Consider the following 27,153-nt stretch of genomic DNA (forward strand, 5'->3'; position numbering starts at 1 on the left):
TGTATGCGCCCGCTCATAACCGCATTATTGCTGCTGAAGGTATTGCGAGCAAACGGCGCTAGCTGTTATTCTGAAAGGATAAACAGAGTGCAGGCTTAAAGAAGCGCGTTCCCTCGGGAATGTCGGAATGTGAGCGGATACCGACCGATCGCTTTACGCCAACGTACGGCACATGTCTTCTTTCGTGAGACCGCATATACAGAGAGGAAATGACCTGGCGTGTTATCTGAAACGAACCGCTCGCTGCATGCGGTGCCGGTGCGCACGGAAGTCATTCACTGACGAGCATGGTCGGTCGACGCGTTGTCGAACGCCTTCGAAATGGTCCTTGTGACTTCCCACGCGATGATGCAGCCATATGGGCATCGGTTCCCGTCTTACACACGCCTAACGGCTTCCCAGGCACCGGCTAACAAAAGCGCAGCCAAGGCAATTCGCATACGCCTTTCGGCAATTAAGGCGTGTTGTCCTTTTTGGGCGCTCAGCGAAGCCAGAAACGAACGCAGGTTGTAACTTTGTTCTTTGAGCTGTGGCGTCATTACCGTTCCTTACGCCTATTTTTAAGCAGGCCGCGCGCTATAGCTTTGTTTGCCCGGGCTTTTTTTTCATCCGAAGACAAGACGTGGTGCGTGTGAACGTGAAGGTGCGCGCACTTCTTTGTAGACTGCTCTTCCGGCTTTGAAGTCCGCCTTCGTCGCAGCACACGAGGTAGGAAAGCGGAGCTAGCAGAGTCAGAAAAAGCGCGGCTTCCGGACCGCGTCAAGAGCTCTTTCTGAGTTCTTACTAACACTGTGCTGTGCCCGGCGGTGCTTAAACATTTCAATACATCATTTGATGGCGCGTGCCAGTTCTGTGGGGAGGTGGCTGACACCTTCCACATGGTTTGGGCCTGTCAATCAAACCCATCTATCCCCCCCAACCCCAACCCCACCAGAGAGGACTGGGAGGCGGCCCTGCTCGGCTGTCAAGACCTAAAGAGCCAAAAGGCTTTGGTTCAACGGACGCGGGCGGCGCTGCTTGCCAATGGGGCACCGGAATAGGGGCTCCACCCAGTATTGTAAGGGGAAAGGGCCAATAGGGTCCTACCCCAATCACCTTTCTGTAAAGAACTTAATTTCCCATAAATATTTTTCACCACCACCACCACCTGAAAGCTTGCGATCAAGACACGATCGCAACGGTAGCACGCAGAGATTATTAGAGCCTGGCTAATGTAAACAAAGGCGAAAAAATGAAAATGAGAGGGGGAAGGAGAGGAATCGACAGGGCGCGGAGAGAGACTCAACACAATCATTAATCAGAGCATACAGTTGAACCTCGCAATAACGAAGTTGAAGGGCCTGGCGATTACTTCGTTATAGCTGTAGCTTCGTTATAGCCCGTGTTGACCGAGCTTACAAGTGGAATCGTCATTCCTTCGTTATATCCATTATATCGTTATAAACAGTCTCGTTATAACGAAGTTCGTATTGTATATGCATAGAGTGATGTATAGATAGAATCAAACTTGCCCATCATTGATAACTCGGGCAGCTAGTCGGCCACGGGGCACGTAAATCAGCATTAAGTAGTAGTTGTATACTGCGTTTTAGGAAAAAAAAAAAAGACTAAATGATTTTGATAGAGCTAGGCACGTGTGAGACACACTGCCATTAATTAGTACCACGTCTCACGAATCTCCTCTAAACACTGTTACGCGCAGGGCTCAAGAGTTTAATGGAGATCACCATTTTCCCTCCAGCCCAGCATCTGCTCCCACATTTCGCGTCCTCTGCTCCACGTCTAACCACGTTCGTATCCTCTAGAAAAGGCTGATCAGGTCTGCCCAAGTGTTCTGAAGAATCGCCTACTTCCACACGTGCATTCGCACTCGCACACGCCTGGCTCAGCGACGAGCTGCTCGCAACACCGTACACCAGTGCTGAGCGGACACACGGAACTGACACTATTTGCGTAAGTCAGTGATTTATATCGCGCAAAAGAAACATGTGCGCCTCCACCAACTGTTTCCACGGAGGCGCACTGATGGCGTCATTCGTAGCACGGCGGCTCATCCTTGCGAAAGGAATACTACGACAGCAACACGAAGTGCCACACGATTAATTGGAGCAGTGTTTGCTTCATCTACAACAGGTGTCAGACCCGCAAGCGCTTAACTGCAGCGCTAAGTAGAGGAAATATAAAAACTGCGATCCTGCGCCGCCTACGTGGATGCCACCATCCCACAGTTCGCGAAAAAAAAAAAAAGCGTCATTAATGAGTCCAAGAAACAGAATTGAGCAAAAGTGCCAAGTGGTTTGGTTTGGTTTTGGTTTATGGGGTTTAACGTCCCAAAGCGACTAAGGCTATGAGAGACGCCATAGTGGAGGGCTCCGGAAGTATACACTTTTCTTCCGAACGAAGTCTCACTGCCGTGAATGAGCGATAGTTAGCTCTCTCATAAACTGAGATGATCGAATGCGGCCCTTAACGCACGTGAATGCAAGCTTCTATTACAAAACAGGCAACACACACATCCGCACACACACAAAAAGAAAATTGCAGATTCATCATCAGGAGGATCAGAAACTCCGGCGGATTCCACAGCCTCACTCCCAACATCCGCCATTTTTTTCCTCGCTCTCTAGCTCTGCCTTCGGCGTCTTATATAGCACCGCAAGCAGCGCGGCAACCCACGGTTTCCCACCATTTTCTCCTCCATTTACCGGTGGCGCCCGCGCCACAAATGATAAAACCTCTGGGGCATGGCGGCCTCGGCTACGAAGAAAAAGAAAACAGTCGTGGAACAAGCGAAGATAGCCGTCGGCCAGCTCCTGCTGCCCCCGCCTTCTCCGGGTCAGCGCGCGTCCGGCCCGAACGAGAGTGGCCGATTCGCACGCTCCGACGCCGAGACGGCCGAGGGTCACTCACTACACGAAGCGGCACGCCACCCGGAGAAACGGCGGCAGCAGCAGCAGCAAACATCACACGCCGAGACAGAACAAGAGTGAGAGAAGGGAATGACAAAGTGAAAGAAAGAAAGAAAGAAAGAAACAAAGAAAGAAAGAAAGAAAGTAAGAAAGAAAGGAAGAAAAGGAAAGAAGGAAAGAAAGAAAGAAACAAACAAAGAAAGAAGGAACGAAACGAGGAGAAATGAAACAAATAATTATAGTTTATAGTTAATGGGGTTTACCGTCTCGAAGCGACTCGGGTTATGAGAGACGCCGTAGTGAAGGGCTCCGGAAATTTCGACCACCCGGGGTTCTTTAACGTGCACTGACGTTCACAGTTTTAAAGAAACAAAGAAAGAAGGAAAGAAAGAAAGAAAAAAAAAAGGAAGAAGGGGAAATGAAGCAAATAATTATGGTTTATAATTTAACGTCCCAAAGCGACTCAGGCTATGAGAGACGCCGTAGTGAAGGGCTCCGGAAACGACCACCTGGGGTTCTGACACTGACATTAAAACTGTGCGCTGACATTGCACAGTTTTAAAGAAAGAAAGAAAGAAAGAAAGAAAGAAAGAAAGAAAGAAAGAAAGAAAGAAAGAAAGAAAGAAAGAAAGAAAGAAAGAAAGAAAGAAAGAAAGAAAGAAAGAAAGAGCCCCGTACGGAGGGCCCCACGAATTGCACTGAAACGAAGTGTTAACACGTGCTGTGAAATCTCCACAAGAAGACTGCGGCGCAGCACGCAAGAGCGCACAAGCGGATCAACTTTTCTCCGCTCGCCGGCAGCCATCTCCGTGCCGGCAGCGCACCGTTCGAAGGGGCCATCGGGCACGCACACACACACACACACACTACGCACACTAGTTGCGCCCCACTGGCAGAAGCATCGCGAACGGGGTCGGGGGTTCTCTCCGGGCATCGCCACGGAGGGGGCGTCCTCTCGTTGCACGAGCACATAAACGCGGCTTCAATCAGACTCGCGCCGACTTGCTCGCTCCTTACCCTTTCTCCCTACCTCCTCTCCGATATTCACACATCTCCATTTCAAAGGGTGAAGCGCAGAACAGCTCGGGACGAAGTCGACGAACAGGCCTGGCTGTTCTCCGCTCTGCTCTTCTGCTCAGCGCTTGAGCCATTCATCGAGCAGCATCGACGGTCGCGACACTACGCCGCGCTCACGTGTATCTCTTCATGACTTCTTCGGCAAACTCTACACTCAAAGCAAAAAAAAAGGGACTAACGGGGGCCAGAGGTTAGTCTTTTTGGGGACTAACTGACCTGCCAGTGCCATTCGTCCTTTGTGCGACTAATTGCAAATGGTTTAGGTCCCTTTGGAAATGGGTGCAACAGTTTGTCCCCGAGAGCAGCCGTTTAAAGAAAAAACACAAACGAAGGGTGATTGACAGCGTAATTTAGAGCGGCATAGTTTCCGACGGCACTTGACACATATAATAACACGAAAGGAAACAGAAACAAACACACGTACTAACAACTGGTTCCGCTTGTGTAATAGTGTGTGCTGACTAGCGTCATGTTCTTTGAGAGCTCACTACGCATCGACAAGAAAAATAAGAAACTTAGAAGATGGACTAACACGGCACGCTCGTATTTGATCAGGTCACTGCTCAAATATACCGTAATAACGCGAAGTTAGGCACACAGCGAGTCAAAGGGTCCCGCATCTGTCGACGACTTCTTTCGGAAGGCCGGAAAGGGGGGGGGGGGGGGGGGGGGGGGGTGGATTGGCGCACTGAATCTAAATACGCCGCGAGTCGCAAACAACATTCCTCGGTTCGGCGGTCTCCTATTTGAAAGAATGCATATTGTACGTGTATGTATGTGTATGAAAGAGGGGGCGCTCATACGATCAATCCGATTAAGCTTTGCAGTGCAATATTATTCTTGTTACAGATCACGAGAAGGCATCCATAGCGCCTGTGGCCATAAACGCGGCCAGACGGATGTCTCCCAGCTGAACGACGATAGAGGCAGCAGGGACACATCTGAGACGTTCCCGGTTGCAATATACCACTACTAGTCGCTGAAACGACACCTGTCGCAAATAAAGAGAATCTGACGAGAGAAAAACTGAACAAAAAAAACGGCAGCCCCCCCTACAAGCACGAGCCAGCCAGAGACCATACTGTCTCCGCCTTAGGAAGTGCGGCATACTGGCATAGTCCTCGCCGGCCTAACGGGAACACGCGGGCGCTCCGTACGAGCGCAGGTGAAGGCACCAAGCCGAGGCCTGGCACAAGCAGAATGACAGCCCTGCAGCCGCTCCATGCCCGCGCGACGCGTTCTAAATGGGGTGAACGGTTGTGCGAGCAGCAGCCAAGAAGGTCAGGAAGCCAACTTTTCTCTGACGGATCGACGCGGACGCACTTCTTAGGACGAGCCGGCGTGCCGCCCCAGATGGGCTGTCAGTCTCGGCCTGGTCTTGCTCGACGTCCGCGTCGAATGCGACTGTGTGCGAGACCCGAACACCGACGAGCACCTCGGCTCTTCCCCGTGGAACGGTCAGGCAAAAGTGGTATGGCGTGCTTGATAAAGCGGTCTTTCGGGGACAGGGAAGCCGACAGAATCGTTGCAGCCTGAATGTATTTTTGGGATATTCCGGATGAAAGCATGATTTAAAGGACGGAATTACCACGAAAGGTACAAAGAACAGTGCGGCCTTTTAAAAAATAACTAAATTAGATGCCAGGGACCGTGGCGGCAAACTGAAGTTGGCCAAGTCCTATTGATTCATCATTATCATCATCAGCCTGACTACGCCCACTGCAGGGCAAAGGCCTCTCCCATGTCTCTCCAATTAACCATGTCATTTGCCAGCTGGGGCCACCATATCCCCGCAAACTTCTTAATCTCATACAGGGCGGAGCGAGAACACCACAGAGGCGCTCCGTCCTGTGTTAGCGCTGTTCCCAACATGATCGTAAACCAACAAGCTCAACTCTCCACTGTTCTCACTAACCCGCGTCTGTTCCCTGACCCACTATGCCCTCTTCCTCTTAACATTACGCTTATCATTTTCCTTAATTTCCATAGCTCTCTTCGCTGTACTCAGTTTAGGCAGGACACATTTTGCTAGCCTCCCGTTTCTTCGTCATAGGCAGAAACGATTACCACTATTAATTTTTTTTGTCCGATGGACTGCCATTTTGTTATAATCAAAATGTTAATCTTACTGAAAGCGGAACTCTTATCGGCTAGAACAGCGATAAATAGAAGACACATATCGCCGCCGAAAGCGGGCTCCGCAGTTAAACTGCAGTGGCGTCATGAGAGATGTTGTATTGTATAAAAGAAAGGAGAAACTACAGCGCTCATAAACATGAAGTCAACGAAATATTCGGTTTCGCAACCCCGGCTTAGTGCTCTTTTATTACACAAAGAAGACGGAAATAAAAACTAAACATGGGAAATAAAACAACGTAAGCCTGCGACTGCTGACGCCATCGCTTTTATGAATAAATGTGAGTTTCTGGGCCGAACTTTTTCAGCGCTTCTTCACAGCAACAACAATAAAAGAAAATAAATTTTACAAAAATGAACGTGGTTGCAAACCTACACGCGTTAATTCCACCTTCTGGTGAAACAGTTGAAAAACTGCAAGTCATTCAAGCAAAGACGAAAACCTGGCATATCTCCAATAGAGACATCACGATCCAAAGTATTCGTTGTCACAGATTGACCTGCAACATCGCACGAAAAAGCTGAAAGGCGAACAAACACGTGAAGTGAAGCAACTGATGAATTCGTCAGAGGCCGCAATCAATGGGGTGAAAAAGATTCGATCGCTGAAAGGGATAAAAAAAAAGACCTAGACAAGCGAGGATCATTTCCAGAAGTCGGCTATTACTGCCCTCGTAAAATGACGCCATTTTTAAAAAAAAAACGCCGAGCTAAAACCTAGAGCCCAGGGCGTCTTTTTAAACCGCCATCATAAACGCACACGTTCGAACCGATCTGTTTCTGTGAAACTTCAAACGAAACCACTGTCACATATAAACGGCAGAATAGAGGTATAGTCCGCGCGGCGCGGAAGCCGTGGATGACTTACCTTTTGCCTATTTCTATTTCCTCTCTGCGCCGAAAACCGTTCCCCCTTTTAATCTCGCAAATGTCGGAGGCGTTCCCGATAGATTTCGCGGCAATTTGGCAGCTTACAACACCTGCGATGTGTTCAAACGGCTGCACACGGTCGGTGGGTAGTCTGCCCTTTCTCGTATTTGGCGTTCATTTGTTTGTTCTTTTTTGTTTTTTTTTTTACTGAAGCTTTTCCGGAAAAGGTCTTACAGCGTTTTCGGTGCCCAATTTGGGAAATTTCCAGACATTATACATAATGGTCTTTCCGCTGTGGCTTCCCAGAATTGATGAAACTCTTTGAGCCTAATAAAACGTTCGCGAAGAAAAAAAAAAAACTGGATTGCTGCAGAACATGTGGGCGGTAACTGCCCCTATTTGCTAGATCAGTCTTTTACTTTTTGTCTTTTTTTTTTGTTAGAGTACTGCGAAGCACAACCGTGGACAGAACATTAGGAAATTGTTCTTAAAAGGACCGAGAAAGCTGACACGACAGATGCGACATCAACTCTTGGTTTTTACAAGCCACTCAAAGTATGGACATCGTTAACGACACACAAGCGCTTTGTTGGTAAGCCTCTCTCTGATGATCCTCGCACCGTTAATAAGGTAAAATAACTACTAATCGATACGCACCATTAAACTAAATACAAACGGAAAATAGAAAGAACTAAGTATCAATAGCTATGAGACTCGACTCTCATGCAATATTATTTCGATTAGCAAAAAGTGAAGATGAGTAAGCATCTGTTTTTTTTTTTTTTGATACAGGACGGTTTGTTGACGTCATGTAAAACATCCCAAAAAGCTCCCCGCACTGAAGCTGTCTGACAGGTGTTTCGTTGGCACCTCCACGCTGGAAGACATTTACCTAAAAAAAAAAAAATGCATTCCTGTAGCCACGGCAAATGTAACACAATTCGAATCTTAAAACGGTATCCCGTTTAGTCTGCCAAAAAAGCTGCAGCCTATACCGAAAGCATACAGAGGAGATGGAAAAAAAAAAAAAACACTGCATAAGAAACGAGGTTCACACGCACACACGGTAACTAAGTACATACGTGCACGGGGTACACGCCCACGACACCTGGCTTCACGTTGCTGGAGCACATAAGTGGAGGCAGTCTCACACGCGGCAGGAGACGGCGTGAATGAACGGACGCAGAGGTCAACAACATGGGCGACAGACTTGCATACGTCCCACTTTCCCGACCTTCGTTTCAAAGCGCGACGCCTCCGCGAAGCTCGCTATTACGACGCTCTCCCGGCATGTACAGGGTCCGTCAAAAGTTCCCAGGCCACATGGTCCGCTTTTCATCCGTATATACTGGCACTTAAGATTCCGATAGAGCTATCGAGGTTCTCAGATGGTAGAACGATCCTTCTTCTATTCTCTACAGATATTTCGAGCTTCGAGGGTATCTCAACAGCCCGACTATGCTGCTCAAAAGCAAACCCTGTGGCCTTGGAACTTTTGACGGACCCTGTACATACTGTATACTGGAGGCGATGGGACGGGCCTCGATCTTTTTTTGTTTTATTTTTCTTGTTTAGAAGTTATGTGATTCTCGAAGGAGATTTACCTAGTGGGGTGCAGTATATGGTGAGAAAAATGAAACAAAATAGCGCAGGCAAGAAACCAATTGCCAAACACTACGCCGCAACTTACAGCCCAGAAACCCAGAAAAATATAAAATGTACCAGAAACAAGAGTAGACAATGATAATTTTGAAAGTTCGTTATTAATTGCGAGGCCCCTATCACGAACTGATGGCAGAAAAAAAGGAATGCTTAAACAGTTGATCCTCGCGCTAAATGAGGTAATCGTTAAACTTTGTCTTTGGCCAATGGCGTAACCGAATGAAAAAGAAACTATTACCCGAAGATCTGGTTTTTAATGCGCAGTAATAATTTTACAGAGGACATTTAGTCGACAATACACGACTGCTCTGCGCTAACGGAGGCAAGTCGTTTGCGTTTGTCATGAGATCTGCCACTCAAGTTCGTCGAAACTTGACACAAATGAAGCGAGCTGCGTTTTTTTTTTCGTACCATTTATGTACTCTATATCTTCTTTTGCGTGAAAGGGCTTCAGATAACGGAGGCGTAGAATAGTATAGGTGTTAGATTGTCTAGTATTTGCAAGGGCTCAGTGACGAGTAAGAAACGTATACGCCAGCGAAACCTTACCTAAAATAGCTCTCTGACGACTGGGAAATGAGACTCTTTAAGGCTGGTGCCCCCGGCGCGTAGAGGAAAACTCCATTCGTTACGGTAGTTTACTCCGTTGCAGCAGTCACGAACATGGAAAGTGAGTACGGCCCACCGAGTACCCTGGGAAAGGGGGGCCTGGCATGCGAAGGAGTCAGAAATAACGCCCAAGCTAAAAGAAACAACGGAAGAGCGGCTATCTGTGTCCGCATTTAATTTCTCCTTGAGAAGAGGTATACCTAATAAAAGGGCTCGATTCGCAAGCTATATCACCTTACACCACTCGAGAACTTCCACTATTGTCGCAGCGCCCCGCCGCGGTGGCTCGGTGGTTACGGCGCTCGGCTGCTGACCCGAAAGACGCGGGTTCGATCCCGGCCACGGCGGCTGAATTTCGATGAAGGCAAAATTCTAGAGGCCCGTGTGCTGTGCGATGTCGGTGCACGTTAAAGAACCACAGGTGGTCGAAATTTCCGGAGCCCTTCACTACGGCGTCCCTCATAGCCTGAGTTGCTTCGGGACGTTAAACCCCATTAATAAACCAAACCAAACTATTGTCGCAGTAGTTTTGTCAGGCGCAATGAAGCATCCTGCACATAGAGGAAAAGAAATAGCTGCTTTTGGAGCAGCTCTGTCCTGAGAAATTACTGTTGAATGAAGTGACCTTTCTGACGGCATTTTCTAACTTTCCCCTTGATCCCCCAAAAGTGAAGCCATCCTCATACTCATCGCGTTAGCGTTAAGGATTCCGTTGTGCAGAAAATTCGGCGTCGTCACCGGCGTCGCGAGCGAAATATCCACGGAGAAGCACCCTATGTGGGCCACCTAGGTCACGTGACCTTTTGACGTCATCACAGCCTACCCACCGGATTGTGAGCAAACTTACTAGCGTGGCAGGTGGCAGTTAAATTAATGGTCGGTCGCGAAGCAACCTGGGTCGCACAAACTCCACCGGTGGCAGCACCTTCCATAGCAGGGCAGTGGCGCATTGCTGAACCGCTGCACCACTGCATCAGGAGTGGTATGAGGACTACCTGGGATGTATGAATGTAAAGTCGAGAATGATCAATTGCGCAGTGTTAACCCACTAAAGCTGACGCGTCATACCTTTAAAGCGGAGCTTAAGTGTCTCGTCCAATTTTCTTTCCTATTTCCCTCGCCCCTTTCCACAAGTGCCTGCCTTGTCGCGGCAATCAAACGAATTCCGGCGAGCCATTCAACGAAATCATGAAACGACATTTGTTTTTCGTTCACCGCCTAAACTGCTTTTCAATCGCTCCACATTTCCGTGAAGTTCGGTTGCTGCCAGTCGCCTCGTAAGGCACCCCCATTACCGACCGTCCAGGCGCGCCCATCACGGCTATCACACAATCGGCGCCACAACTAATGCGCACACGAACCGAAACAGAGCCCGCACGAAAGCTTCGATACGCAAGACAGCGTTTCGAAATTAGACGTCAACACTGCAGGCCCCCGGTAACGAAACGAGCCGGCCCTTACGTCCCGCGGCTCGCAACTCTTTACGTCCTACCAAACCTGCTATCACGCGCAAGCTCCTAAATTACAGCGCCCAACAACCAACGCGCGATTCCCGGTAAACACAAAAAAAGCCGTGCCGCGCTAAGCTCGTAAGTGCGCGCCGGTGAAAGCACGAACCCAGCCGGGTATATACCCGCGCAAACAAACGCTCAAAAGTGCGTGTCCGCGCCGTACGTGCGCTGCAGCGACGCCGCGCAAACTAAACTAGAAAACCCAAGCGGCACCCCGTTCACGTATCGCGTCGAAAGCCGGCACCGGCGGCATCACGTACCGAAATCACCCGCACTAGAGCAGCGGCACAGCTAACAGCGAAAGCTACTGAGCTAATCTCAATCGTATGCAGGACGTGCCGAACGGTGTACGCCCCATACAAAGTAGCCAGATGCGGCCGTTTCCGCCTTGGCTCGCGCCCGTGCGGTCACTTTCAACACAACTTTCAACTCATTCTCTCTATCTTATCGCTAGCCCCCAACGCGAACTGTTGGCGTTTTCCCTGGAGACGCAGCTTTCTCTGAGAGTGAGAAGAGAGAAAGAGAGAAAGAGAGAAGAAAAGAAAGGTAGCAACCACGCCAGGGCAAGACCTGCCTGGCGGCTGAAACGCCCTTCGCGCGTCTCTCTCTAATCAAGCCCGGAAAATGCACAGAAACCGCGAAACCGGGCGAGCGCGCGCTGCCGGGCTGTACGTCTATAGCTTCCGCGAATGATGCGATCGATAGGGGTCAATCGCTGGGGCCGGCCTCCCGTGTCGAGACCACAGTATATGGCGCGACATCAGGCGAGATTTCCTACAGAACGTTTCTGCTTAGAACACAACGGAAGATGAAAACAGAGGTGGTCCCAAGGAACCGCATTGGTATACACGGGTTGCCGCTTTTATCTGCACTATATGGAGCGTGCGAAACCAAAAGGGGCAGCATTTATGCATGTATGCATCAAATGCGGCCGAGAGCACACGTGACTATCTTTTGGGAACAACCACTTTTGTCATCGGTACACGTATGCAGAGACCCCGGAAGTTTTTTTTTTTTTTTTTTTTTTTTAATGTGTGTGTGGAAGGAGAGGGGGCAAAACTTCGATACTTTTTTTTTCCTTTTTTATATATTAAATGATATATACCTGAATATTCATTCAAATTGTTATATATTTTCTTCTTCTGTACTGTTCAAAAGTGTATTTTTGTTTAATGCATATAAATAAATATGCATTAGGCTCGTGCTGGCGTCTTGTCTAGGTGTCTTCTTTTTTGCGCCAAAAAATAAAAAACTGATGGCGAACGAAGAATGCATATAAAACCTATATTGACACGGGCAACTTTTTGCAAACATGCGTACGCGTGAAGTGATCAATTGCATTAAAAAAGTTCGCGCACAATCTGTTTCAGTTCTGTTAATCAAGCTGGTGAACAGAGGTCAGCAAGTCAATTACTTCTGTTGGGACATGATCGGTTTAGGTTACTCAAACTCTGAGAAGCTAAATCTGTGAATGTGACTCTATGAAGCTAACTACTCAGTCACACTATGGTTTACATTAATAACATCCCAGAATTGATGCATTTGTCAGGAATCTAATCTGAATGCAAACATTTGCAGACTGGGGGACGGGGGGGGGGGGGGGGGGGGGGGTGCACTTTTCTTTCAAAAGAATACGAGTAAAATAGGTGACAAGGAAATACATGAAACAAACTAATGCAATGAAGTAACACGATGAGCGACTGTCTTAATTAACCAGCGATAAGCGCATCTGCATATCCCAGCTTATAAGCGTGAAATATGAGAAAAGCTTAAACCTATAAAACATGCGCTCCACATAACGGATTACACGTTCCTTATTTCAGCAAAAAAACTGTGATAGTTCGCAACAAAGTTAGCACTCCTGCTCCAGCAAAAACATTACACGCAACACCATCACAACCATGTACTAAAGTCGTTTAAAAGTGTACCGAAGCCCGTGCCACGTAAATCCACTGCAAAAACACTCATCGTTCCGGCGCACTCGAAGTAAACTGAAAAATGAAAAACGTGACACTGAAAACACTGGAATTCGACTTTCGCTCAAGTCTGTGTAGCTCCGCACTAATTATATTGTTTGGCAAAGTCAATTCACTCCAACAACAGGAAGAGGAAATTGTCGGCCACTGGGTCAACACGTCCCGAAACGGGCTTCCTTGAACACAAAATCACTTTTGATCGCAAGGCGGCGGCCTTCGAGGGAGGAGATAATTCGTTTAGCGAGCGCCACTTGAGACTTTCGCCGTCGATGTAACCGAATTAGGCGACGTTGTTTGTGCTCAAAGAAGAAAAGAACGACGATGAACAAGTGCGGAAGCAAAAACCTAGCTCACCACTCGGCAGACTGATATAACGCTTATACAATTGTTACTTCCATACTTCGCGGTGGAAGGAGCCCGATTCTTCTTCGGTGATGTTTAAACAACGTTACCGTTTGAACAGACTGACCCGCCGACGATTTAGCGAAAAGCGAGACTCCGCTGGATTAAAAAGAGTGGTTCGTTACAGGACAGTTGGAGAAGCATATTTTTCAGGTAAAAGACGCGAAACAGAAGGCAAGAGACAGGAGAGAGCGCTTTTTAATTACCCTCTTCAAACAGCTCCGGTATGAGCCTCGAGTAACATGTTGTATGAGCAATGTAATTAATTAGCGCACCGGCTACTTCCGTCTACGCCATTCTTCTTGAAGTTAGATTTTTTTTTATTTGAGTCTCTCCTCGAGCCCACAGCAGGTTGAACTGCACACACTGTGTGATGAAAAAAATAGAAGAGGCACTTTTTGACTAAAACGAGCGCAGGAACAAGACTTAAGACTTCGAAAGAATTGGAAGTATGTGACAGAAGTAATGAGCACATAAAAGCAACTGAACAAGTCAAACGCTCGAAACTTGAGAGGTAGAAAGTAAAAGACAAATAAATTTCAAACATTAATTTTAAATTCTAGACTTCCGAGATGCTGAATAAAACCTTCTACGAAAGACAACTCAGCAAGACGGCAATCAAAAGTTCGTCAAAAATCGTCAGGAAGCAAATAATCTTCAATAGTTCAAAACACAGCTAATCATTTTTTGACTGTTTCATGCCGATTGATTATTAAATGTTTAAAAACATGCGCGAATTCCACCTGTCGCAAGACCCTTCAGCCGCGGTGGTATCTCCGAGTACCTCTGCTGAGGATTTTAGTAAATGTAACGCCCAGTCAGGTTTTATCTCCTCAGTACTGTCTGGCGAGCGTGAAAAATTTTATTTTTTTTTGTCATTTATAGATTAATATAAATTTAATCCTCTTCGTTAAGCACCACATGCAAAAATTCCAATGCTAACAGGCGATTCGACGCAGGGAGGCAAATCGTTTATGTAAACGAGACACAAAAAATGACCGAGGCCTGAGAGTGTGGTACACCCAGAAAAAGCATTTGAAAAAAATCTCTGCCTCTCCCGTAAACGAGAGTAGAGTAAGCATGAAATGTTTACGGGCCTAATGTCATCTCGGTGGACACCCGAACCGCACCGTACAGGAAGGAAGGAACGCCACCACCCGTTCAGCGCGATGCCTTGCCATTTGAACGCAAGGTTTTTTGAGGAAAGGAAATGGCGCAGTATTCACTGCCATCTCGGTGGACACCCGAACCGCGCCGTAAAGGAAGGGAGGAACGCCACCACCCGTTCGGCGCGATGCCTTGCCCTTTGAACGCAGCGCTTCTCCCCCGGATCACGTACGACAACGAAGTGCAACATGGCATTTATGTGCTTTTTGCACGCGTTATTAGAAATCGGAAATTATAATTCCGTGCATTATCAAACCCACAGCTCCACTGATATCTTGATAAACATTGAGAAGGCACTGGCAGCAGTTATTTTTTGTCTCGTTTGGAGACCAACCGGCGCTTGCATGCCGGTCGCGTAGGAGGGCTTAGAGAGTCTCGTTAAATCTCGCTAAGTCTCGTACGGTGCCCGGATGTTCTCGTTTCAGAGCCCGGATGACTGGAATTCAGTGCCCGGATGACTGGAATTCAGTGCCCGGATGACTGGAATTCAGTGCCCGAATGAGTGGATATCAGTGCCCGGATGAGTGGATTTCAGTGCCCGGATGAGTGGATTTCAGTGCCCGGATGTTGGCGCTCGGTCTCGGCGTGACGTCACCACACTGCCGACAACGGGAGCTAAAAGCATTTCATGCTTAAAAGTTCTGCGGACGCCCTTGTCTGAAAAAGCATCCATTCATGGCGACATCCTGGTGCCGCTCGCCTAAGTCAGGGAAAATCCATGAAGTAATGCAGCCTTCAATTAAAAACGCAGTGAGTTTATTTGATCAATCATTGAAGCCCTTTCATGTCAAGAGCACCCTCTGAAAATTGAATTACCCCGTCTATAGTCATTGTATAGTTCACAGTACTGAGTAAAATCTATGTGTATACTGTAGCGAAGGTCTGCACTTTCCACGACTGCAACAGCGGCTTTCAGTACAATGTGCTTTAGGATTTTGCAACACGAAGCGCATTTACCGCGATATATACCGTCAGCGGAATATACATGCTTAACAGTTAAAATATTGAACTTCGAGGAGTAATTATTCCAAGTGTGGACCCTCTGATTAAAAATTTGCCCATTGTAACGCGTCGCCATCTACACAATCATCATATTACGATGTTTTTTTGCGGACAACCTTGCGCTGCATTTGCATTGTCAGTGTTGTTTTCTCTACGTTCTGATCCAACGTCACCGTGTATTTGCTGCTCTATGAATGTTAATGTAATGAAAAAATTGTTTTGCGGCCAAAATAAAACCACGCGGACAATTAACCGGCCGTGGATTATAGTTCCGAAATTACGGTACTTCACTGGAAAACCAGCCAGTAGTTCTAGGCCTCACGTTTGGAGATGGATTAGTGGATAGATATTATTCTTACACATCACCAATCATCTGGATCAACACGTGATCTCCAAGGACCTGAGATAAACCTTGCTAGAGTATTTTGCGACCCGAAAGCCATATCTGCCGAAGAAAATGTCAGATATCACGTCAGGCCCCAGATAATTTCTTGAAGTAGAGATTACTCAGAGGAACAGGAATGCCATCTTCGCATACAGATAACTCTGACATGTGGTTATCAAGACTACGATAGGACCCCGGTGATGCGCTAAACTTCCAGGGCAAATAGCGACTGAAAGAAACTGCGAAGCTACGCCGGCCGGTTCAAGCGCCCTTTTGTTGGCCGCATTTATTAGTGACACAGAGAAGCGTTCTTTAGGCTGTCGAATTTTGCACGAGCAGTAATTTATAAAAGAAGGCAATGTGACAGAAAAGAAAAAAAAAACGATGCTTCCCAGCTCAGTTTTCGACGTTTAAAGCAGAGTTTCACTGTGTTTATGTTTTTAATGGTTTTGCGCACCACAAATAACTACTGCTTGCTGATATTTGCGCGCGCACACGCACGCGCGCAAATAAAAATCCTCGCAGCGGCACCAAAGCTCGTTAACGAGAGTTATTACGTCCAAATAAGAAAATGAACATTTAAACTGCTCGAAAATTGCATTTGAAAAATACCGTCAGTATGGGCATTATTACTTATAAAGGCATCTGACGGATTCACAAGTTGCTAGGCGTTCGAAAAGGGGCTCCACAAAGTGCCAGACATTCAGGCCACATACCAGCCATTAAAACAGTCATTATGGCTCAAAACGCGTTTCGGGACGTTCGAACCCTCGTCGGACATATTTCTCGTCTGTTCCCACAGGTTCGTGTCCGTCAGAATTTTCTGTGCAATGACTATATGGCGTCAGAATGCGAACGAAACTGTACCTTTCACTAAAACTGAGCTGAATAACGTAACATTTTGGTTTATGGATTGGTTTAAGGGGGTTTAACGTCCCAAAGTGATTCAGGCTATGAGGGACGCTGTAGTGAAGGGCTACGGAAATTTCGACCACCTGGGGTTCTTTAACGTACATTGGCATTGCACAGTACACGGGCCTCTAGAATTTCGCCTCCACCGAAACTCGGATGTCGCGGCAGCGGTGAATAACACAACGGACCTTTCCCAATTTGTAAAGCAGGTTCCACCGCTACGTAGCTCGACTACCTCATGCGGGACCACTCAAAGTTAAAAAAATTGTTATTAAACATTGTTATTAAAAGCATATGCCAGCGTTATTCCTGCAAGATAACAAGACCAGATTCAAAGCGATAGCGTGCGCACTCAGTGTAACTAACTGTGAGCGATATATGAAAGGTGAAGCAATGCACAAATTACGAGAAGGGCGGTGATCTTAACATTGGCGAAAAGCGCCGAAATAAGCGATATTCTGACAAAAATAAATGCCGTATACATATGGTACCAGTTCCCGCAGAAATTGAGACAACCTTCAAGCAAGAGCGTTTTTCGAAATTCAAATGATTTCTCTAAAGAAAAGCTCGAAGTTTTTAGGAAGCACAGGATCACGCGATATCATCGGTTGCCCTCAAACGTAAAAAAAAAAAATCAAAACAATCTACAAAAGAATTCGTGTAAAGATATGAAAGCGCCTTGTAACCAGGGGATATATGTATTGAACCAACTGATTCAACCGCGCAACCAGTGCCGGATGAACTCACGCGAGTGCCGCAGGCCGAAGCAGAGAAGAACGTTTCCGCAAGGCTCCGCTAGATGGCGACACCAACCGAAGCGCGAAGAAAAAGCGAGAAGTGAGCTGCGGGAAAGCCACTCGCGCAGGCCCCCGCAAGGCCATGAGTCACGCGAACGTTTCGCTGAGAATCCAGGCACGTCGAGCGCTGCGTGTCCACTACCGTCGCTCGTTGAAGCGCACCGCGTCAGGCACTGAACGCGTCCGCCCGACGGCGCCATGAGATGGAAGGCCCGACATTCACTCGTTACCTTTATACACGCTGTTCGAAGGCAGAAAAGAAAGAAAACTACAGAAGAGGTGAATGCCACTCTCTCATGATTCGCTCCTTCATATTTTGCTGTCGACGAAATGCGACCGTACAGGTTCCCCTGAAATAAAACGGAGCACTAGACTGCGGAAATATTGCACTGCTTCGCCCGGGGAGCTAATTAGGCGAGCATTAAAATTATTAATCAGCTCGATAATTTACGTGCCGCTAAAGCGTGCCACAATCCAAGTTTTTTGTCCACTCTAATGCTCCGTTATACTTTGTGGGGCACCTGTACCCTGCATGAATGGTAGAGGGTCGCTCATGAAATGGTGGCTGTGGAATGCCTCTAAATTATCTGCAACGGCATATTGGTGTGTTCATCCAACTTTTGTAACCTTTAAACTGACGTCCAAGAGTATTTTACAGAGAGAAAAGAAATTATACCAATTCCATCCCCCAGGGGTCACGACGGCAACTGCGTGCGGTAGAGTCCCTGAAGAAAGCTCGCCTCTTAATCAAATACACATTTTTTTTTATTTCATTAAAGCACTTATTTATGAAATCGCGAGTACAAATTATTGCTTCTTTCAGCGGAATTATTTCCGTTAGTCAGCATAACGAATGATAAAGCGGACTGATAAAATTCAATCGACGTCATGCTGATGCGTGAACACACTCACCGGAGGTGGAGAAGGGACACGGCTCGTAGAAGTACTTTGCTCGAGGGCTCAGACACCTGAAAAATAAAAGAGCAAACGCTTTGTCTCCGTAACGACCGCAAGAAGTAGTCACGAAATAACATTCTTAATCATTCTTACATTTTTAATCTGGTGAAATAACACTCTTAATCAGAAATTGAAAAACAACGGGATTTAATTTACGGCGTTCCGGCTGGAAGGCCAGCCTTTTTCGGCACTCGAAAAAGGCTGGCCCTCCAGTCGAAAGGTCGTAAATTAAATCCTGTCACGTTTTTCAATTTCTGGCGAATGTATCTGATATTGATCAATCAGCTGCCAACAAATCACTTTTGATCAGGGGTGTGCGAATATTCGAAATTTTCGAATACATTTCGAATATTATATTTTTAGTATTCGTATTCGATTCGAAATCCAAATATTCGTGTGGTTCTGAATATTCGACCCAAAGCGAATATTCGTATCTAGCCGAATATTCTATTGCGAGCACCGGCGTTCATTTCGGTCCGCAAGTCCTATCGATAGAGACATAACAACATGGCGGCGCCCAGAGCAATGCGCGTGGAGGAAAAAAAAATACTTTTGTTTTTTTTCCTCCATGGCAATGCGTAACGTTGAGCCATGACGTAGCTGACAGCGCTGGTGAGCTCCTTTGTGGGCATAACTGCGAAGCTGGTATAGTCGGAGCTGTGCACGAAGTACCTCGAAATACGTGCCCGTTCAGTGCCAAATGAGAGGGCATTTTCTGGGGCTGGAGAAGTCGTTTCAGCTGGAAGGGTACTACTTCGGCCTGGCAATGTGGCGCAGCTGGTTTTCCTTCACCACAACCTTTAATGTTCATCCCAGCAACGCGCTTTTGTGCTTATGGCAAGCTAGCCTTAATCACTGCTTTGTACTAGTCATCTCTGATATTTCCACTCTTCTAAGAATAATGTTCTAGACCAATACTTTTTGTGCAACCACACACACATTTTGCGTTCATTTAATCATTGATAGCTTAACTGTGATGTCCCTGGGTGCTCAAATAAATGTTTTGCAGTGGTTAAATGCGTCTGTCCTTGATTAGTCGATATTCGGAACCAAGTATTCGTATTCGAATCGTATTCGAACATTTTGATATTCGCACACCCCTACTTTTGATGTATATATATACCGGGTGTCCCAGCTCAATGTAACCAGACTTTGAAAAAAAGCGAAGTGTCCTAGTCCAGTGAAACCAACTCAGGGTTGTTCATAGTCGCGTGGCCTAGTCTTGAGTATTTGTTTTCACTCTTCAAAGTTAATTAATTATTTAAGTTTGGTTTGGTTTATGGGGTTTAACGTCCCAAAGCGACTGAGGCTATGAGAGACGCCGTAGTGAAGGGCTCCGGAAATTTCGACCACCTGGGGTTCTTTAACGTGCACTGACATCGCACAGTACACGGGCCTCTAGAATTTCTCCTCCAAAGAAATTCGAGCCGCCGCGGCCGGGATCGAACCCGCGTCTTTCGGGTCAGCAGCCGAGCACCATAACCGCTGAGCCACCACGGCGGCTTACTTAAGTTTAATTAGCTAACTTTTTAATTATTAACTTCAGGAAGAAAGTGTCAATGCAGAAGTTTTAGATCACCTCGAAAAACCGCTAGTAGTGCTGATTCCGTCAAGTTACGATTTACGTAGCTTCATTTATTGGCCTTAAAAAAAGTTGTCACGTGACCAGCTGCTCACTCACTTCTCTGCCCCAATGTGCACTCAAAGTCTCATCGAGGAGAGGACTTCAGAAAAAATGAATTTTATTCTTTAAGGCGCATCTTGGGACGTTGAAGTGGCACAGTTGCCATGTGGAAGCTTTTTCTTATTGTGCGAGTTATGGTAAAGGCCGGTAAAAAAACAACTTTACGTAAATATTACTTTGCTGCAAATGTCTCATTAAGCTGTTTCTCAAAGCGATCTACAACTTTTCCATTGACACTTTGTTTCTGATGTCAATAGTTAAAAACTTAGTTATTTAACCTTAACTAATTAGTCAACCTTGAAGAACGAAAAAAATACTGCAGACTAGGTCACGCGACTCTAAACAACCCTCATTTGGTTTCAGACGGCTAGGGCACCTTGTGTTCTTTAAAAGCTTGGTTACATTTAGCTGGGTCAACCGGTATATGCCCATCGCCTGCACGAAACCGACTTCAGACAAACAAACAAACAAACAAACAAACAAACAAACAAACAAACAAACAAACAAACAAAGGCTAAATGCGGGGAATTCCCACTATAAGTGCTAGCGCACTAAAAACAACAGCCACAGCAAGCTCGAAGAAAAATCCAACCAAACCAGAACAGGAACGGTTGACAATGCAAAAGCAAACATTTGGGCGCCTCCTCTGATACCTTGACCCTTTCTAAACGACTGTCCCATTCACGCGGCATTTCTTACTAGGACGGCAATCTCGCGCTGGACGCGCGTGAACCCTAATATAATTTACGTCCCATTGATTCCTCTGACCCCGTGAGTGCGCTGTTAAAAAAGCTCGCAGCTGCACTTTCTTTCCGACGAGGTGCTCGCTTGTGGAAGGGTCAGACAAATTACTAGAAAAAAAAAAGAAAAAAAAAGTCATTGATGCAAGATACCCGCCATCAGGTCCTCGAGATCTTTTCTGCTTCTCAAATTAAGGAAACAGCTCCAACGACTGGAAAAATCTCCACAGAAGATTTTTTTTTTTTTTTTAAATTTCCTTCAACTCTCGTCGAGTTTCGTACGCAAGGACACAGAGGCAATGCACCGCCCGCCGCGATGTGCGATGCTGCGAACATTTGCAGGGCTGTTCTTATTGCTCTTTTTTCCGGCCGGCCTCATCATGTTTTAACGCGAGACGCAAAGAAAAGAGAGAGAGAAAAAGAAAAAGGCGGTACATGGAGGACGCGTGCGCGCGCGTTGACGGTAATGGCTTTCTACGCGAGGCCATTCTTTCTTTAGCGCGTCTTGGGAGCCCTTTTCGAAGGCCCAGCGCTCCCCCCCCTTTCTCCCTCTAGCTTTTTTTTCTTTTCTACATTCATACTTGTCTTGTTTTTCACCGTCCTCTCCGCCGGCTCTTTCCTCCGGGTCATTTGGCATTCCGCGTTTCGCCACCTGGCTCGCAGGCTAGGCACCACCATAGTGCCATACAGCATTGCAGTATAAGGGCGACAGTGCGGACAGAAGCGCCCGCTGCATTAGGGGCGACGGACTGCAATGTCAGTGGCTGTGCGCTGATGTACGCTGTCTACACTGTCCAGACAACCTAAGAAAAAGCTAAAGCACTCTCTGCTCCGGTAGCTCAACGTCTAAAAAAAAAGCATGTGCTGTAGCGCATGCGCGAAAGCTGCCCTTGAAGACTCCTGCGTTATAAACTCAAATACTCCTACACGGGAGTAAACAGAGAGTAAGCTCTCCTGTAGCGCACTCTCTTTGATAAAAGATAGTGCACTAGGGAACAGCTTACTGCAGTTTTACTTCTTTGTGCTTAGACTGTAGTCGTGACGCCACAGGTAGCAAGCACCCTTTAGGCCTTGCATCGCCTGGGGTGACGCCGATATATGCCGATATGAGAGTCAATTTACGTTCGCTCTGAGCATTTTACCTTCCCAACTATCTTCTCGCAGAATCAGGTGAGTCACCGTCCAAGCTGTGATATAAGCAACACTCAAAACGCAGTCCGTTACGACAGCAGCACGTGACGCATGCTCTAAGCTATGGCTGCAGTCCGAGCACATACAGCTAGCCTATATCTGCACCACCTGTGCGCCAGCTACGGACACCATAAAGAATGATGTCGTAATGATGGAGACTCAAGAAGCAACGTTCAGTGCGACACCTGCGCGCTCGAGGCACGTCCGGTCAACTGGAGTCCGAAAGTTGCTTCATAGACTACGCTAAGTTCTGACCACGACCACAAAAAAAAAAAATGAAAAGAAGGAAAAACATATCCCGTGTCACTATCCCAAGGAATGTAGCTCGTGAGTTCCCAGCGGCTTGAACGAACGTTTGCGTCACCCGGTCCGGGCGTTACGAAACTTACTAGCCGCTAGTCAGAAGCAGACCTTAGGAGACCTTATAGCCTCCGCAGCGCTGAAGCGGCGTAAGAGAGTTTAGGTACGTGCACGCCTAGCAAATTCCCAGGTCGGCCAGCGAAATGACCGTCACCGCGCAGCACACGAGTTCCAGGCGCTCACTACTCTTCAACATCTGCGACCTTCTGCTGTGCCATGCGATAGAACACAGCGACTGCGCAACCGGGAGCGGCTTGAACGTCAGCTTGCGTGCTAACGCGCGCCTAGAAACAAGACGACGTCGCGAGCGGAGCCTGCGGAAACGTATGGCCGACCGCTGTCCAAATACGCGCTCTGCGCTCCAAGAAAAGTATAGTGCCAACCCCCCCCCCCCCCCTCCCTCTCTCTCTCTCTATCTCACCCCTTTGCTGGAGTACAAAGAGCAAAGGAAGCAGCCAATTTGGTGCATCCCTGCAACTCGTTCAACAACAAAACTCGGAACAGGCAATATACTCACCCCCCCCCCCCCCCCCCCTCCCCCGTTCTCTTCCCCCTCACGAGCTTTCCCAACTCGGTAAACTATGCCAGACGCGCTCGCTCTGTTCCTGCTGCCTCTACTAGACCCAGTGTGCCAGCCGAGCAGCGCGATCAAAATGCGACAGATGCTTGGCTTTCACAACGCTTTAATCTGGCTGACGAGTGTCCGCGACCGGGTGCACCATCAGCGCCGTTGCGTCACTGAGCGGCCCACGAAGCTAAGCCAATTAAGAACCGCGCGGGCTTTATTGAGGATAATATCTTTGAAAGTTTCGCAATCTCGAGGCAAGCTAAACTTCGCTGTCAAACTGTCGCGATAAAGAAGCCGCGGCGAAATGCGGACCTGCAGAGAGAATTTCGTGTCGCGTTCGAATGAAACAACCTCAGGAGTACAGGAGAAAGACACGTTTTATATTATTCTTTCTCCAATTTTTTTTTTAAGTTGCTACCGTCAACCAGATCTAGCTTAGTGGAACGAAAGAATGCTACTGCGCTTTCTCAGTGCTTAACACAGTCGAACAGAACCCTGACTTTCCGAAGCAGGTTTGTACGTGAGCGGCAACTTCGTTGAAAACTTGGACACATGAATACGAATCGCAGGCTTGAATACTTGCGAACGCGAATGCGCTCGGACAGCGGTTTTAAAGTGATGCGTAGATTACACACTCTCCGCACAAGATAGATACTGAACGTACCCTTAACAGCCACTTATCTTGTATTTGCGTGTTTCCACGGCTCTGACAATAAACGTAGTTCTGCTGGTTCCACTAATCCAGTGCCCCAAATAAAGGGTACTAGCGTCAAATGCCACCCCCCTCCCAAAGAAGGCCCTCCGACACCTGAAAAACACGCTACCGGGCAGATTCCATGCACTGCGCAGCGAAATAGAACCGCTGTGCGAACCATGCACAACTCTAGCGCACATTGAGTTATGCGCGCCCAAACAATAAAGGTATTCATCAACTGCTGCTCCACTTATCACTTCCTTTAGAAGCCTGCCATGTCTTACCGCCCCCAAAGCGCAGAGGTCGATCGCATTCCACCGCCACCAGTACCTCCGGTTCTCTCTCCAGCCCGAACCGGCCAGCACGCAGCTGAGAAACGGCGCCTTCAAGACCATTCAATCTTGCCACAACTACGAGCCACTAAAAGAAAGAAGCGGCAGACCGTCGCAGGTGCTCGGAACAAAGAGTGGATAGGGTCAGGTTACTCGCCTCCGTGCACACAGGGGGTTGTGCAGCCCTTATACACCGGCACTATCCAGCCTCGCGCACACACACATATACAGGTCCCAAAGCGGCGTTCAAGCGTGCCGATCGGGAGCCAGCAGATCACGTTCCTGCCTAATCGCGATCGGAGTAAACAAAGACGAAGCCAGCTCCGACCGGCGCAGTGGTTGGTAATTAACGGGGAGAAACTCGAACAAGAGGAGCCCAAGGTATGAGAGAGAGAGAGAGAGAGATGAGCGAAGAAAAGAAATCGCTACTACAAGTCCGGCGCCAACTGGGCCTCCAGACACGAGGGGGGGGGGGGCGTGGGAGGCGTGTAGGGCGCTCGACGTGATTCATTAATTCGGGCCCACTCCATTAGTGCCTCTTCCTGGGAGCGCCTTTATAAGCGGGGCATACGTCTCAATGAGAGCCAACGAGACGGGGCAACGCGACAAGGCAAAACCAAGACCGAAACAAGGAAAAAAAAGGACACAAACAGAGGCGAGCTGACCGGCTGGGCTATACGGGCCCCGTATATAGCTCGGCTCGGCTTGACTCGGCTCGGCTCGGCGGAACGAGCGATGCCGAGCAACAGCCGTTGCCCAGGAGACCAAATAGCCCAATCACGAGGCCAATGGGCAGAGACCGAACGACATGCTCCGGCGCCTCTCGGTGCGCTGGTGCTCTAGTTTTCTTCTTCTTCTTCTTCTTCTTCGCCGTACGCGGCGCTGATTTCACTCTGCTCGCTCGCACCATAAATAGCAAACCCGCGCACGGGCTGGCGACAGCGACTGAAATTTCCACAGCTTGCTCATACGCTGCGCCGGTCATAGACGGCTGCCGCTTTGGAGAGCTGAGGAACAAATGGGGACTGGAGCATGGTATTACGGTATGCGGCGAAGCCTTGAGCTTGCCTGGTGCCATACGCAGGGCTGTAATTAAAAGGCGGAAGGCTTACTCAATGCTTAGTCTATTTGCAGCTAACCAACCATTTGACCATAGTGACTTTTACTTGTATCTGAACTAGCCAAGCATTGCGCGCGTTTACGTATTTTTACATTGAGAGCTGTTTCAAGGACCTTTTAGCACTGGAGCAGCGTCGCCTCGTCGGTTTAGTCACGTGGCATGCGACCCGTGGCGTAATGCGTCGCGCGCGACGTCATGAGTGACGTCAAATCTGGACGGATAATATTCATGTACGCCGAGAAAGCGTAGTCTGAGAAAGGTCATTAAGGTCCCCTCTTGTATAGCCAAAAGGAATACCAGCAACAGCAGCAGCGACAAACAGCTTTCACTGAGTTCTGAGCTTTTCTAGCAAGGGTAAATAGAGGTAAATTTGTTATTCATTTATATTTCACAAGCGCCCCGAGGCTTGTCAGGGCTTGTCAGCTGTCCTCGTAAATGACAGAGTCCGTATCAGGCGCGCGCAAAGTTTAATTTCTGCTAAAGGCAAGCTCCTCCGTAGAACAATTAAAATGATTACTGCGTTATAATTTGTAAGTACTGCAGTTTCATCATCATCATCATTATCATCAACCTGAGTACGCCCACTGCGGGGCAAAGGCCTCTCTCATGTCTCTCCAATTAACCCAGTCATTCGCCAGTTGCGGCCACCGTATTCCCGCAAACGTCTTAATCTCATCCGCGCACCTAACTTTCTGCCGCCCCCTGCTACGCTTGCCTTCTCTTGGAATCCACTCCGTTACCCTTAAAGGTGCACTGAAGAGGATTCTGAACATGTCTTTTTGCCACGGGAACTCGATCCACACGTTCCTGGCATTCTTAGAAACAGTGACTTATTGCCCTGTGTGGCCGATTTCCCCAATTAAACCGAATTAACGTCCGGCTCCCGCCTTTCTTTTTGAATTCTGCCTCGTACGGTGGGCGGAGTCGACCAACGCGTGGAGCGCCTTTCACACAGTCCCGTGGAGGCTTTGCTTTCGCTTTATTTTGTTTTTTAGATTTCCATGAATAAATAGTTTCATTCGCAGATAATATAGCCGCAAAATAAGCCCGAAGAAATAAAAATACGCGCGGACTATTTGTTACTACGGACTACTACGTATTACTCCGCCGATGGCAGAGCGGCAAGCCGCCACGGGTCTGGGTGAAAGGCGCTCCACGCGTTGGTCGACTCCGCCCACCGTACGAGGCAGAATTTAAAAAAAAAAGGCGGGAGCCGGACGTTAATTCGATTTAATTGGGGAAATCGGCCACACAGGGCAGTAAATCGCAGTTTCTAAGAATGCTAGGAACGTGTAGATCGAGTTCCCGCGGCAAAAAGACAAGTTCAGATTCCTCTTCAGTGCACCTTTAAGGACCAGCGGTTATCTTGCCTTCGAATTACATGCCCTGCCCAAGCCCCGTTCTTCCCACTGATTTCGACTAGGATGTCATTAACCCGCGTTTGTTCTCTCATCCCCTCCGCCCGCTTCCGATCTCAAGTTACACCTAACATCTTACTTTCCATAGCTCGCTGCGTTGTCCTTAACAGTATCATAATTGAAAAACTTGCCACGGCGACGATATAGGAAATTTCGCAACAAAGATGACTCTTACAGAACAGGAAAAAGAAAGGTAAACAAGGTTTTTTTGGTAACGTTTCTTTTTATCTATATTCGTTTATTACTACACATTCGTTACATTAGGAGAGAACAAAAAAAAAACCTGTATTGCCACAAGAAGAAGAAGAAGAAAAAGAATGCGGTATCTGCGTTCCACGGGGGCGCTCTGAAGACGGTAAAGCGCGCGTTACATGCATGCTCAACGCGCACAAGTTACGGACGGCTTCTGGACCCTGGGGAAAGGTCGAGTTCCCGCACTGACCTCTGCGGGGATCCAGCGCTGTCCACGAAGGGGCCCAGTCGCACTCCGTAGACACCGTAGGGGTCCACTCCTCCGCAGTCGTCGTCCGGGTCGTTCACGCAGCTTGATGGCTGCACGAAAAGCATTCGCGCGGCACAGAGTACCCGGTTATCCAAGCACCTGGTTGTCACAAAAAAAAAAAAAGAGAGAGACAGCTACGGTTGTCAAACCTAATTACCCAACTTTGTAGAGA

At 47.8% G+C, this 27,153-nt stretch overlaps 1 protein-coding gene across 2 annotated transcripts in view; it reads right to left on the bottom strand.

Moving 5' to 3' along the window:
- The window catches only part of LOC149358496 (uncharacterized), a 265,005-nt gene that overhangs the window by 150,638 nt on the left and 87,214 nt on the right, over positions 1-27,153 (bottom strand). For both annotated transcript variants that reach the window (XM_089570582.1, XM_089570581.1), the window contains 2 exons: positions 26,922-27,031; positions 18,328-18,383 (listed from right to left, as the gene is read on the bottom strand). In XM_089570582.1, the coding sequence (XP_089426708.1) occupies positions 18,328-18,383; positions 26,922-27,031 (166 nt within the window). The remainder of the gene's footprint in view (positions 1-18,327; positions 18,384-26,921; positions 27,032-27,153) is intronic.

The sequence above is a fragment of the Amblyomma mixtum genome, chromosome 2 (genome assembly GCF_055824585.1).
Source record: "Amblyomma mixtum isolate Tamu chromosome 2, ASM5582458v1, whole genome shotgun sequence".
In the NCBI taxonomy this organism is placed as follows: Eukaryota; Metazoa; Arthropoda; class Arachnida; order Ixodida; family Ixodidae; genus Amblyomma; species Amblyomma mixtum.